Below are 15,631 nucleotides of genomic sequence, written 5' to 3'. Positions count from 1 at the left end.
GTTAACGAGTATGTTTGCGTGTAAACTGACAAGTTCTGGACGTATATGCAGGAGATCAGGGCGGCCACATTGGATCTTTGGCCCACCTTAACCCTAGCTATATCTCTAGTCTTCACGACACACGATCACCAAACCACAACCTTGTTCCATACATTGTACCTTTATGTCCACAGAATTGTAAGAACTATTTTACATGATGTCCAATTAAAACCCCAGTCGTATTTCAGCCTTTAATGAATGTAGTGTCATTGCACCGAAGACACCGAGAAATAATTCAACAATAAATACAGAAAACTGAAAGCTTTAATTGTAAACATATTTGCTGCTTTTATACCTAGTCAGGTAACCATTCTCCCAGAGAAAAGAAAAAAACAACATTTTTAATATACCCAGTCTGTTCCATGCTCGAAGGTGAGCAGAAATAAAGGACACAGTGCTGTGAATAGCAATAATATCATATAGAATATCATATAGGAAAGCATTCATATACACCAAGGTGTTTATGTTATCAGATGGGGGGGGGGGGAGGTTTCAGTTCATAATACATTACAATTCACTTTTTGAGCAACATACATATTATCGGCAAAGTAATTTCAGGCTTTCTGGTCTGTTAAACAGAAGACAAAAGTATATTTTATTAAAATCCTCAAAAGTACTGCTAGTTTTTTTTTCTTCCAGAAAAACTTTTTTTTTTCCTTTTTTTTAAGGTTACGTATCAATACTTAGAAATGTTATGCAACCGTTGCTGCCTCGGCTAGCAGTAAAGTGCAAGAAAGTTGCCACATTTAATTTCTAACCATGCTTTTAGCATCACTTACTAAGGTTTCGGGTAGCACCTCAGTACAGGTAGAGGGGTATTCAGAAAGAAGTATCAGTCATCAGAAAGTCATACTTGTTAGCTTAACGTTGAGTCCCTTTCTTATCATGTATCAAAGTGCCTTGTGATTAGTTTGCCTCATTCAGCCTCGTTTTTCTGTAGGATGTATCTAAGCTTATGTTTGCAACTTGCAATTTCCCTCTGTGTGTCTATCCGATGAAGCATGAAATGGTGCCTGAGAGATTACAGTGAAGTGCAAGGAAGGCTGCCTCGCACAATTGTTGCTGAAGAGAAGATTGGTCTGCGAGCGTTATCACACAGGGTGTAAGTACATACTGCATCGAACAATGGATTTTACCAGCAAAGCCACACATCTGAAGGAATCGGTTTAATGAGAAGCTGTACCGACAGCAAACAATGCTCACGTTAATATAGTCATTTCTTGTCCGTGGAGCAGGGCTGTAATCCACTGATATGTAGGAGATACGTCTTTGTAAGGCTGCTTGCACGCCAGCTTATTTGTAAGCATCTATAGAATGAATCTGCAAGATGGACATATGTTGGAACAGGATTAGAGATGAGTGAGCATACTCGGTAAGGCGATATACTCGAGAGAGCATCACCTTTTTCGAGTACCTGCTGGCTCGTCCCTGAAGATTCGGGGGGAGGGGCGCTGGGGGGGGGGGGGGGGGTTGCAGAGGGGATCGGGAGAGAGTGGGATCTCTCTCACTCTCCTCCTCGCTCCCCCTCGCTGCCCCCGAATCTTCAGGGACGAGCCAGCAGGCACTCGATAAGGCGACGCTCTCTCTCGAGTATATCGCCTTACCGAGTATGCTCACTCATCTCTAAGCAGGATGCATCCGTATTCAGTCAGTATTGTATCCAGATTTGCATTGGATGGTTCTATCCCCCACCCCCACCCCAAAAAAACCCCCAATACCAATGAAATGCACACAAGGACAGAATACTAATGGAGAATGGATGCAATACGGCTGCAATTGTATTTTAATCTCTTCCCACAGACTTCAATAGGCTTTTTCTATCTGCAAAGCTGCGTCTTTACAATACAGACATATTTTATAAGCTCATGTGAATAGACTAAATTGAATTAGCTCCCTATTAACCCCTTAGTGACGTCCAATACTCTTTTTACTGACCCTAATAATGGGCTTTAAATCTGCACTAACAAATTTTTAAGGGCGGTGGCTTGGCTGACTACTGACAGCCAGGCTCCTGCTCTAACCGCTTGGAGGGGAGAAACCACAAAAACCCATTTTAAATTGATAAATGACCTAAAAAAATACATATGTGGTAATATGTATTATGTTTTTTAACGACCCAAACAATGAAAATACTTTGTTCTTTAATTTGCATGGTGAATGCCGTAAAAATAGTTTTAAAGAGTAATGCCAGAATTGCTATTTTCCTTTTGTTCGCCTCCAAAAAACAATAAAAATGCAACCCAAAAGTCAAATGTACCTCACAAATGGGACCAATTAATAAATGACAACTCTTCCTGCAAAAAACAAGACCTCACAAAAATACAACTTGTCCCCGAAAAACAAGCCCTCATACAACTATGCAAACAAGTTATGGCTCTTGCAATGCAGTGATGAAAATCTCTTGGTCCTTAAGAATAGGCCTGTCCCTAAGGGGTTTAGAACCGAGAACTGGAGAAACATAAGCTAGTCTAAATCTTTAGTAGATGATATAAATGACATTACGTGAAGAGTTAACCCTTTAGAGGGGTTGTGTACTTTGGTAAAAACCCATTTTCAAAGACTCTCTTAGTAAATGCATCTATTGGCTAGAATGGAGAGCGCCTACAAAAGGTCCCTGAAGGTACTGAAATTTCTTCTAGCATAAGTTTGCCTCCCAGTGCTGAAGCCGAGGCCTGCAGAAAAGATCATTACTGCTTCTGCACATTACCACTGTCAGTTTATAGTAGTTTAAGCCATAATTATCTATTCTGGTCCTCTTTGCAGCATACACTTGTACATAAGAGGAAGGGACTGACTTTCATAGCTAATATCAAACCTAAATAATTAGTTGCCAGCAAGTTTTACAGACATGGATTTTACCAATCAAAAATTGCCAGTGGCACATTTGAGTGATAAGTGGCCCCAGGAGCGTTATGGCCAAAGGCAATGTGTTACTGATAGCCAGAAAAGGCTCAGCAAGGACAGTCATGCTTTATCAAAGGTAATAATACTTCAAAAGGTTTTGGAGTGTGAAATGATAGGTCGACATGGAAGAGCTGGTAATAAATAGTAATTGCGGCACATAAGAATGTCATACTGGATACAAAGCTCAAGGTCAGTGGTACATGGAGGGCACTGAACAATCTATCTTAGTCCATTTACGGTTTATTTGAATGGAATCTAATGCCCTATAGCATCGGCCACTTCATGACAGGGAGAGGCTGTCTGTGGTATCATGGGAATCCGTGACCAGATCACTACTTCATCTCCTATCTCGAGTGTGGAGAACCGCCCATGATATCAGCAGTCCTATCTAATAGCTTTATGTTTAGTGAAATCTTTAGAATACGGGAAGACAGATGGGGTAAGCTGGCAAAGTAAGACAGACATAAGTCCTATCTAACTGCAGAAACTCAACCGATTTGGACTGGGATGCTCTGGTTCTAGATTTTGGTGGGGACCGCGCTCTAAGACCCCCACAGATCTGGCTACTGAAGTCAAATATGGGAGAAAACATTACAAGTAAGTCAAAAAACTCTGTTCTCACTAGCTTCCATTCCCAAAGAGAACGTGTCAACTGGTTCATGCTGCCCGAACCACGAGCAACATGAATCCCGGACGGGTATGGACGCTGAATTCATGTATGTCTTACTCTGAAGTTCTGCGGCATTTCAGAACAAACATACTTTGAAATCTGGTTCTGAGCGGTGCTGTTAGTCACGGGCACGGTACTGTGCTGGCCTCGGTACTGCGCTGGCCTCTTCCTGCTCAAATCCTCTAGACTGACAGATCTCTCCCTATACACAAAGGGAGAGAGCGGTCCCCCTACATGATAGGTAGGGAGAAGCTGGTTCCAGGGATTATTCTGATTGCCAGATTGGAGTCAGGAAGGAATTGTTTTCCCCTAAATCAGGAAAATTGGCTTCTACCTCATTGGGGTTTCTTTTGCCTTCCTCTGGATCAACATTAGGGGGTAATAGGCTGAACTGTGTGGACATATGTCTTTTTTAGCCTTACATACTATGTTACACACAGCACCGTTCAGACTCAACTTCATAGTGGGTTTATTCTAAAATGTTGTATTGTTTCAGAATAAGATATACATGGGAACAATGTACATAAAGATTTAGCACTTTAACATAATCCGCCTTCACAATTTAGGTAGCTCGGCAGTAAGCATATGTCAATGGCTATGCAAGTCGCGTTAAAGAGATATAGCGCGCCAAAGATTAGTGGACCTAATGGAATGTATTGTTTTAATTTAATCTTCATGGAGTTGACCATTATAGTACAAAATCCTGTACATTCCCCTCAGATGACTAGAAGTGTACAGGTATGGTATTATTTAGTGTGATTGGGCTCTCATAGGGGCTCACGCACATCATGGATGGATCCTGTTTTGCATTAAACATCATACTATGGTTTATGTACGCTCTTAGTATGCCTTACTTCAGAATAAAGGAGTTTCCAATCCTGGAAGTGCACTTTTCAATATTAAATACAGCAGTTATTTGGAAGCCATATGGATGTTTTAAGTATCTTTCTGATTTTTCCGGACTCCATTGACTTCGAAGTCAGCTAGCATATAAAAATGGATGAAGCATGAAGTATTTTTTTAATCTTTTTTTGCTTTTATATGAACTGCGTATAAATATACTGCCAAGAATATAAATGGCAGTGACCATTTCCTTAAGGGACCCATACAGATCCTGAATACACTTGTGGGCCTTGTTAGATGAAGACGTATTTCTTTACATAAAATGAGAAGAAAATGGATATTTGTGTAAGAAACCGTATCAATGCTATCTAAGTGGAAAACGACTAGATATAAAAATAAATGCTGCATTTACATCCGGAGATTATAGAAAGATAGATCTGTGTGTAATTAATTGTAAGAGTGCGCTAAAAGTTGTTTAATAGCCAGTTACTGACATTTATCGTCAAAGTAATGAGCAGTTTAGCAGCTGTGAAACAATCTATGATTGACAATAATTGTAGCAGCAGAAGAATTGCAAGGGGTTACCTATTTAGAAATACTAATGGCCTCAAAAGTAATTTACTCTGCCGGCTTGAGAAACCCTGCCGAGAAATGCCTGTCCCATGGCCCTGAATATTAAGAATCACCATCAGCTTATGTATACTCCAAGCATCCTGCAATGTACTACTCCCATTACTTGAGAATGCTTTTAAAGGGACTTTTACCATTGATGACCTATCTTCAAAAGTTGATTGGTGGGTGGCGGCTGTTCAAGATCCCCGCCGATTAGCAAATTTCGTGGCCTGCTATCACTGGGAATAGTACTCTCATTGAATTCAATGGGAGTTGTGCTTGTAGAACCAAACCAGGCCGCTGCAATGTTGACACACTATCTGCTTCCAGCTCTGTTGTCACACATTTGATCCAGAGATCAGCTGATTGGTGGACCCCCACAATCAACTATTGATGACCTATCATGAGGATAGGTGATCAGTAGTAAAAGTCCTGGGAAACCCCTTTAACATTCCTTGAGTGTTGGACTAGGAAGCGGACAACCTCTCCATCGTAGCTTTCTACAGTCAAAGACCCTGTATGATGCTACCCAGCTTTGCATGAATCTGACTAGGCTTTTGGTACATGGTGCGAGTGCTGCATATTATACAGACTGCAGTGAAAGGTTTCTGATACAGGAGTCATATCTACAAGTCACATAAATAAGTTTTAAATGTGGAAATGGAAGAGAATTGGCAAATATCAGCTAGAGCTAGTGAAATTACCAACTTCCTCTACAAGAGAACTCTTAAGGGAGAGATTTGGTACACATAGCAGCCAATCAATAAAATAAAAGCTAGTCATGTGTGGGCCATGGAAAAGTAGTCCGGCACCATTCTCTTATGACAGCTGTCATAAGAAAATCTGTCTTTGCGGCCCATAGCAACCAATCACAGCGCAGCTTTCATTTTTCCTTAACAATACAGGAATGAAAGCTGCGCTGTGATTGGTTGCTGCGGGCAATAAAGACGGATGATCTGTTAGACAGCTTTCATAAGAGCGTGGTGCTGGCATTAGAGGAGGGCTACTTTTCCATGGCCCACCCAGCGTAAAGGGTTCTGTGGGTTTGAGAGCTCTTGCTTGCTGTATACAACATCACTTCTCATTAAATGTTCCATCAAATCATCATAGATAAATATATGTCTAACAAGACACACGCTTTGATCCACATACTGGAATAATATGGAACACATACCGACTACTTGTACATCTAATGTGTGTCTTTTTGAAGTCAGAAGCTACAATAATAATCTCAATTAAAAGGTATATAATGGTTCAGTCAATGAGATACATGAAATAGTGCAAGGCAAAGCACTGTGCAAAACTGCCTGTTTATCCTGGGCACGTCACCCAGCTAGTCTCCGACACGCTTTATAGTCCTCTTTACTGGATAGAATGACATCAGTCTCTATTGATAATATACATTTCAGTACATAAAAGGTACTCACTGCATACTCACCATATTTACCCTCGCCGGTCCTTCTAGTGAGATAAACCATGGAAACCATGATTATGCTGGATTCTTTGTCCTTAATGCCATTGTAACCAGTTGATAAGTGAACTTCCACACAATCCGGTAATGACAATGGCACTAGATATACAGCGTATTCAGACCACTTTAACAGGCCCTTGACCTGTTTTCCAGCAGGAAGATGCTAAAGTGAGTGGATTATAAAACTCCATGCAAAAGCATGTCCGAGTGAGCGTACGCAGCTGCCATTTCGAAACCTGGCATTGTCAAACCATTGCTGCATTCTTACATGTGTCAAACAGAACATACATTTGTAATGTACTCAGGCTGAAATGGATAGCAGAGCAGCAAGGGGTTAACCCGAACAATAATTCTCGCTTTACCTTTTTTTTTTTTTTTTAACGCCTGACATGTAACGTGTGCAGGCAATCAAAAAAAATAACAAAATGGGCTGCAACTCAAAAGGAGATATTGCAAAACAAACCCCAACATATATATATACACACTAGTGCGTGTTCTTGCATGCGTAAGCAGCCAAGAACAACCAATCTGACCTATAGTTCTGTGTATACGAAGCATTCATTAGTGGACATTCTCCTGTAACGACCCCGTATATTATGGGATTTTTTTTTTTCAAATCCGAAATACCTTACAGCGTACGTTCTACAAGGTGAGCAGCAATTTTCTGATCAGCGAGGTCACCGATTTCTAGTGAACTGTGACCTATAGGATGCCAAAGAAACCGGTGACAACAATGGTGCCGAATTCTGGCTGCATTCCCTAACGTGGGTGAATAAGAAAATGTTACAAAATGTGTGACAAACCAAAAGCAATCCCACAGTTTCTCCGTTACCTGCAAATGGATACATTTCTGATACCTTTATCTGCATGAAAAACGTAACGTGGTTAAATGAAAGGTCTTTCTAGTGGAATCCACGATCCTCATTGTTATAAGCTCAGCATTACGCAATGATATAGGTGATACACTGAAAACAGGGGATAAAAAAAAGCCAATAATAAATATCAGGAGTGGTGCTAGAAGGAATAAGAAAATAGAATGTCTACAATTCCATACATCTTCCAGAACTGCTTTTGGCTATGTTCAGAGTGCGCATTAAAGACACGCCGCAGTACTTCTACACGGTTCTCCCAGGCAGATACTTGTATACAACTGAAAACCCCCAACACATGGAACGATCATTGTATAAGTGCAGAAGCCTTCACCGTAAGCAGAGGCAGCGGTGTGTCAGCCCCTTGATATGTAGAAGTATGCAGTAGATTCCCTCTCTGAATACTCAATTAAGCAGCTTTATGTAAATGCAGTAAGTATACACACAGAGCCCATTAACTAATCTTGCTAATGATATACAGTACATGTTTTCATACCGTTCAAATGTATATTTTGCAGCAATGTTTACCTGCCGGGTTTCTGAGACAGGGGTAAGGGCCATTCCTAAACAGTTTTTGCCCTTTCTGTCAGTCCAAGGTAAGCAAGGAAGGAGTGCTTCGGTGTGGTGACACCAGGGGGTGCCGTTTGAGGTCTGGGAGGATGGAATGTGACGTCATAATGGTTCTTAGGAAAGAGCATTGTTAAGGGAATGAGATGAGCAAATTCTGAGTTCTGGTACCTATCCAAACATGATAAGTTACCGTTTACTGCAAAGGCTTTAAGTGCTAAATGTGTCTCCATGCCGCTGCTTTGAGCAGCAGACATAGCCACTGTTTGGAGAGCCTGTGAGGCAGACATGACGGAGAGAGGTGACAAGAGGCTCCTAGTGTCATTCACAGGGAGCACCGGGGTGGCCTCTTTCTGGTTTGCGGTCTGGATTTTCTTCTCTTCTTCCAAGAACTCACCATTTTGGTGCTTCTTAACATGACGGCTGAAGACAAAGGGGTGGGTGGTCTTAAACAGGCACTCCTCGCAGCTGAAGGTCTGGCGGGGAGAGTGTTTGAGCTTCTTGTGCAAATTGAGATTGTCTTTGCGCTTGCAGCTATAGCTGCACTGGTCACAGTGAAAGGGGCGCTCTCCCGTGTGGACACGCACATGCTCAATCAGCTTATTGGCCGTCTTTGAGAGGTAGCCACACTGGTCACACTTGTAATGATTCCCGAGCCGATGCTCGCGGATGTGCACTTCCAGCTCCAGCTGGTTTGCCTTGACCGTCTTGCAGATCCGACACTTGTACTCCATCTTGTAGTGCGTTTTCAAGTGACATTCCATGGCTGCAGGGCGGTTCGTGGAGTAAATGCAGAATGGACACCTAACAAGAAAACCCAGCAAAACATACTGACAGTTAGTGTTAGATGTATCAAATTGTGTTTACTATTATTAAGCAATGAAGACAACACATTCATGGGATACACAGTGAAATTACGTATGGTTGTCTACAGTTTGATGCTGACAATTTTCTGGAAACTTATTGACATTCACCATTCAGCTTCTAGAGCAACCCAATAATACCATGAAATCCTTCAAGGAATTCTCTACTGCTGGCAATGTGGTACTGTATATGTACCATACAGCTGGAATATTACCCATAGGAAATGGACAGTTAAAATGTTTTTTCCTCCTTTGTGCTTCTAATCATGGGTGGTGTATGGTTTAGTACATCCCATAATCTGAAATATATAGTATTTTTCTTTAATTCTACACAAACAATGGTACTCAGTGAGAAACTTGCTACCTGGAAAGCACTAACCATTACATTGTGTTTCCGCAATGTTGGAGCACACACAGATAGGATCCCGATTCTCACTCCCATGTCCCAACATGTCACCTCACAATAGCTTGTGACGTACTTGGGATTATGGAAGACATTTTTAGCATTTCATGAAGTACAACCTGTTAAGTTGTATCAGTGCTGAAGCTGCGGTGGATATAACCGGTGGATATTATGAGTATTACTGCTGCCAGATTTTTTTTCTCAAGTCTTGGTCAACCCCTTTAATTTAATCACACGTATGCTAAGACATTTAGGATGGTAGTCCCTCCGTGAAGCTCCTACACGTTGTAATAGAAGCTGTAAAGCAGACTCCTATAGTAAATACAGAAGCTATGTAACGAGAGCTCTATCCAGATCCCCACACCTTCATCACAGACGTTTAAAAGAAATCTGACCTTGTTCAATGAATACATAAAATAAATATTCATATTAAAGCCCATTTATACACAACGATTATCGCTCGAAAGCCGTCTTTTCAGCGGTAATCGTTGTGTCTAACTGTGCTGACATCGTGCAGTTTTCGTTAAGCAGTCGCTCATTGTTGTCTTTCAGCATACTGAAAGACAACGATGAGCCTCATCAGGAGTTCACAGAGGCCTACAGCTGATACTATTGTTTCAGCTGTATCCCACTCCCTCATGACAGGCTGGGTATGAAGAACAGAGCGGTCCAGCTCTCTTCTCCATACCCCGCTCAGAGGGTCCGGCTGTATAACAGCCAGGTGCTCTGAGCAGAGCACAGCTGGATGCAGAAGACAAGCGGAGACACCCCACTTGTCTCCTGCATCCTCCGCTCAGAGCGCTCAGCTTTATAACAGCCAGGCGCTCGGAGAGGGGAAACAGCTGGATGCAGAAAACAAGTGGCCTCAACGTTTGAGCGACCATCTTGCGCTGTAAATGACACAACGATTATTGCTCAAAAGACATCTTTTGAGCGATAATCGTTGTGTCTAAATGGGCCTTTAGTCCTGCATTATATTATCTTTACACTAAACTGGAGGTAAAGCTTATATCGTGTGCCTTGTAATAAAAATGATGCTAAGGCAAACTGAAGTCAAAGTAAAGCGAGACGAGACATGTTAGATAAGCGTATAGAACATAAAAAAGCAGTACAAATAAGGTAAATAAACGTAACTTATAAGAATTTACCTTATATTACCAAAACACACAATCGCTATGAATGATGATAGTTCAACGATGAGTGTGTTAGAATTGTGTGTTTATGTCTATATCAAATAATCTTGTGACAATATCTTACAAACATATACAGAAATAATCATATTAAATACAACAGAATGTTACATAAGCTTAACACAGGAAAAGTTTTTGTACTTGCTTTCCTTACTTGAGCCCACCGGTAGGGACTGTGTGGCATTTCTTGTGTTCTACCAGCTGTTCCGGTGTCTTCATGAACTTATGGCACACGTCGCACTCGAACATCCGAGTGATCAGGTGAATCTGCAGGTGTCGTTCAAACATTGGTTTTGTTTTGCAGACGAAATTGCAAAAGACACATTCAAAACCTGTAATTAGAGGAGATCGCATAAGTGTAGGGCTCAAGTAAACTTTGATAAACTGTTGTCATTAGGAATTATGAAACTTTTTCAAAAACACATTTGCTTTGTGGAAATATCTAAAACAGCAAAATTAAAACAGGCAAAAAGAAAGCTGCTTAACCACGCAGTGATAAACCATTGTCTTAATGGAGATCTCATCTGGAGCAATGCAAGATCACCATCTTAGTGTTCAATGTAAGTAACAGTTTAATGCATAGTGCTGCCATATTTATAATTATTGTAATTATATATGTTATAATCGCTCACACTTTCTTGGCATGGTAGCAATTTTGAATCTACATTTTACATTAACTTTGCCGCTCCCCGCTATATAAGGTTGCTCGCTCACTTCAGAGCTTCTTTTACAGTCTGTGTGCACTAGGTGGACTGGGTACTACATTGTCATCACACAGGTAATAATTGTAGAATTCTTTTACGGTCCATGTGAACAACAATTACCTTTGTCAGATTTCTCTTCACTGCTAACAAAAGGCTGGGAGCCATGTCCTACAGAAATAACCAACAAGCTGTTTGAAGTCTGGTTTCTTAGTGGGGTGTCCAGGTCTTCTTTACTGTTGGCTGAATCACTAAGTGCTGACAATGAGGAAGAAGAAGGGCTTATGGATTCACTGGGGGTCTTTCTTTCATCTCCTATAGAAAGGAAAACACCCCTATAAATAAGTCCAGCCTTTTCAGATAATTTTGCCAGTCACAGGGCTGCATGGGCGAGATACATATGTTGATTTTTCATATTGGCCAAGATGCAACAGCTTATCATTTTTTTGGTTGGTGTTATTATAAAGAGGACTGGCCTTAGGTTAGATGATACCCTGTGCGAAAAGTTTTTTAGTGGTCCCCCCTCACCCTCAGCAGTCAATTTATTTGTACATTTATAAGAAGAATAAAAAGAGGAATAACGCAAGGCAGAATTTTGAGAATAAGTTGCTCCAATTAGCATTATTCTGATCAACAAAAAACAGTTGCTATAGTTTATCATTGATCTTTAAAAAGGTTCGGTCTTTAAAAAAAAGAATCAATACTTACCTATTCCTCCCCAGGCAGTCTACTTACCGTACTTTCTGTTCGTCGATCTTCTCCTGGCTCCTGCAGTTTCCCCCAGGTCACCTCACCTCCAGCCGGCCGATTCTTCATCTTCCAGTGACGAAGCGTCCATTAGCTGCAGTCTTCTTCCGGCCTAGGCAAGGAATGCTACGTGACTATTGACATAGCGTACATTGACCTGCAGGAAGATGAATGCAGCTGCATAACAGAAGATGAAGAAGAATCCGGTCAACTTGCGGTGAGGTGACCCGGGGACTGCAGGAGCCAGGAGAAGATCGGTAAGTTGACTGCCTGAGGAGGAATAGGCAAGTATAGATTTTTTTTTTAATGACAAAACCCCTTAAAGTGAATTTTTACAGTAGTTCAGAAATAAATAAACTGTAATGATTATTGCAATTTCTAAACTGGTGTTTAAAAAGCAATCTGTCACATCCTCTAAAAAGCAGATTGGGCTGCACTCCTGTACAGCTACTGATTCTGGCACTGGCTTTCTTTTTGTTTCAGCCTTGACACCCAGGTTAAGCACAATGGCTGCCATTACCTTTGGAGCCTGATACTAGACCATTGGGCAGCATCCAAAGCCTATTGTCAATTGACCACTGAAAGAGAGTGGTAGACATCACCCACTTAACAATTGACTATTATTAGGCTCCAAAAGTAATGGGAACTGGGATGGGAGGGCTGAGGCGAAAATAAAAACAGCACTGGAATCAGCTGAGACGTGGCAAAAAGATATGTAGTCTGTTCTGCTTCTCAGAGGACGTGACAGTTCATCTGTAAAAGCCAACTCAGATATCATCATTACTTTGGTCATAGGTCAGCCTATTAAATACATTTTAGGAACACGTGAATACAAGTGATCACTTAATGAAAACTGCAGGGAGAATGGAGTGTTTTATTGTAGTTGTACAGATGGTGAATCAATTTTGCATACAAGCTGTGGGAGAAGGGGGAAACCTGTTAGGCCATGTCACCAACATGATGACTATTTTTAATGCCACCATCTTGGATTCAACTCCAATTTTCCCAATGCTACATTGTGGGCTCTTGCTGGATGAGGCCAGAACAGACGTCGCTGATGCTTCATTAGTAACGGTTTTTGGTTGTCCAGATTTATGTTTATCAGTGACAGAACCTGTTTCTCTAAATTTGGAAAGATGTTTGACAACTGCACTGTGGATAACAGGACGTCTAGCTAGGTGGCGTTTATTGAAATCTGCTGCGATGACACTTGTGCTTTATTCACCTGGCATAAGCATGATCTCAACACGTTCTACTTAAGAGAGCGTCCTCATTCACAATGCTTGTAATGAAGAAAAATCACGGTGTTAACATGAGAACAAATAAAGTTATGTTAAAATGAAGCAAACCATTGTTTTCTGGTGAAATTCTCTGCCAGTTTGATATATCACACACCTACCTTACTATTGGAAAAATAAGACTTGAATCCAAGATTGCAGCATTCAAAATGGCCACCATTTTGGTGACACGGTCTATCAGGTTTCCCCCTTCCTCCGCATCTTGTATGCAAAATTGGATCACCATCTGCAAACCGTTTTCATTCTATATGGGTGTTTCAACACTTTTGAGACACCCTGTACATTAAGAGGTCTTCAAGGCTCCCAAATAAATATTTGCCCTCACAGACTTGCTAGCCAGTGGCCGACTAGAAACCAACAGAGAAAACCAAAGAGAATCTGTGCACTTTTGTGGTCTCTTCCATACTACAGAAGTGCCGATAACTTGTTTACACTTTGCAGAAGATATCAGCTAGTATTCTGAAAATTAAATGTATTTATTATACTGCCATGGAGGAAGACTGGCAGCTGAGGAAGTCAGAGGTTTACTTTCACAGGGAACGTCTCATGTATTACATTATAGTTACTCTCATTAGATGCAAGTATCTACAAGACAAATAATGTGTACAGAGCCTTAAGGTACCTTTACACTGAGTAATTATCTTTCTTTCTTTTTCGGACGCATTACATCATACTGCAATCTGACAGGCAGTCTATCAGGCCTCCCCACGGGGACGGCTTGATAGGCAGTCTGCTAAGGCAGCCCCGGGGCCTTTTAGAACACTCGTATGGCTTCTTGTGACCTCACGCATGGGGGGTGGGGGGAGGGGTGTGCTTTATGGGAACCCCGAACATAGTTCGGGGAAATTAAAAGGCATTCAAAGGGTTAATAGTCGCGCGGCTGATTGCAGCTATTGCCTACGGGTGTCAGCTGTAATAAAGAAAGGTCGCCGAGATCTTTCTTCATACATACCCCGCACCTGTATGACGTAAATGTACATCATATAGCGGGAAGGGGTTAAAGGGAACTCGTTACATAAAGTAAGTTATCACCCTGTTCTGCGTAGCTGGGGTATGTAATTTTTATACTCACCCACTCTTCTGTTCCTGTGCTGTTCCCCGGTGAAGATTGCATGCAGTCTGAAAAATCTCACTCTTTTCAAACCGCCATGCTCATGCTCCACCATAGAGGTCTATGGGAGAATGTGCGGTCTGAAAAGAGGAGTGGGCGGGTATAAATGATGCACCATCCCTCAGCCCCCTGTCACTGCCTGGAATAGCACAAGAACTTTGTGTACGGTGCTGTTCCAACATGACAGGTTCCCTATAACTTATGGGCCATTTTAGGACGATTATCACTCATACTTCGTTCTAAAGAATAAATGTAAGTGATAATCGTGCTGTGTAAATGCACAAAAATCACTTACTATTCACTCACAGGTTTTTATCACTTTCAGTCAGCTTAAAAATCATCACTGGATCGCGGGTTCGTCGTTCTGTGTAAACACGCCTGCTCAGAGCTTCGCATAGAAGGTAAAGCGCTGAGCGAAAAGCCAGAGATCCAGCGGTGAAGTCTGTCAGTGTAAACGCTCTGCACGAGTGACGTCAGCACCCGTGCAGTCATTGGTTACTGCTCACTTTCTAATGAGATGCCTCTCCTCAATCTGTCTCAGATTATACGACACAAAGCTGATAAATGAACTACAGAGAACTGAATGTGTAACTTTATGGTGTCTGCTCTAGTGGTCTATGTGAAAACTGGAATATTTCAAGTATTTTTATTGGGATAGTAACACACGAAAAAGCTACCAAAAATGTAAAAAAATGATTAAAAATGACACATTAGGTTACATTACTTTTAAGAATTTTCATAGTAGGAAAACAATCTAGAACATTGTAGTATTCTAGAGGGTTGTTTTGCTTATATTGCTTACAGGAACCCGTAGAGACATAGACTTCCTTTCCATACCTGAGTGTTTGGTGCTGATGTGGGTCCTCATATCAACTTCCTCCATGGTAACAAAGTCACAAGCACTGCAGCAAATTGAATACATCCATTGTTCCTTGTCAACATGAAGAGACATGTGGCTCACAAACTGGACATTCAGCTCGGTCTCAAAGCCACAAACATGACAGCTATAGGGATGGAGAGAAAAATGTCATGTCCTTCACGTCAACGGAACCATGCAACCAGAAATCCTTCCACAAAATGCTTACAATTGTGGCTACAGGATCAAATAATACAAAATGAATCATTTCTGACAAGATGTAAATATAAATTTTTTAAAGATATAATAATACAAAGAAAATGATTTTCTTATACGGAGGCAATCTAGGGATATTATATGGCCATTTGAGAGTTCTGTGACCCCGAAAAGTAACGGTGTTGATAAGAATTGGGAATAAAGAATAAAAGCCAGAGAGAGGATACAGACTATGAAAGGCTTCTAAGGATTTTTGGAAGGTATGTCATGG

The 15,631-nt window shown here is 41.3% G+C and overlaps 1 protein-coding gene across 4 annotated transcripts in view; it reads right to left on the bottom strand.

Moving 5' to 3' along the window:
- Positions 1-5,995: 5,995 nt before the first annotated feature.
- Positions 5,996-15,631, bottom strand: part of ZNF827 (zinc finger protein 827) — a 142,903-nt gene continuing 133,267 nt past the window's right edge. Inside the window, exons 11-15 of one of the 4 annotated variants that reach the window (XM_066573674.1) lie at positions 15,126-15,292; positions 11,256-11,447; positions 10,586-10,763; positions 7,937-8,779; positions 5,996-7,504 (exon numbers count right to left, since the gene is read on the bottom strand). In XM_066573674.1, the coding sequence (XP_066429771.1) occupies positions 7,972-8,779; positions 10,586-10,763; positions 11,256-11,447; positions 15,126-15,292 (1,345 nt within the window). In that variant the 3' untranslated portion in view covers positions 5,996-7,504; positions 7,937-7,971. Of the gene's footprint in view, positions 8,780-10,572; positions 10,764-11,255; positions 11,448-15,125; positions 15,293-15,631 lie in introns of all 4 variants that reach the window. The other 3 variants (XM_066573673.1, XM_066573676.1, XM_066573675.1) reach the window with 3 other exon arrangements.

This window comes from Eleutherodactylus coqui, chromosome 7 (genome assembly GCF_035609145.1).
Source record: "Eleutherodactylus coqui strain aEleCoq1 chromosome 7, aEleCoq1.hap1, whole genome shotgun sequence".
NCBI lineage: Eukaryota > Metazoa > Chordata > Amphibia > Anura > Eleutherodactylidae > Eleutherodactylus > Eleutherodactylus coqui.
This window is presented reverse-complemented; position numbering and strand designations above follow the sequence as displayed.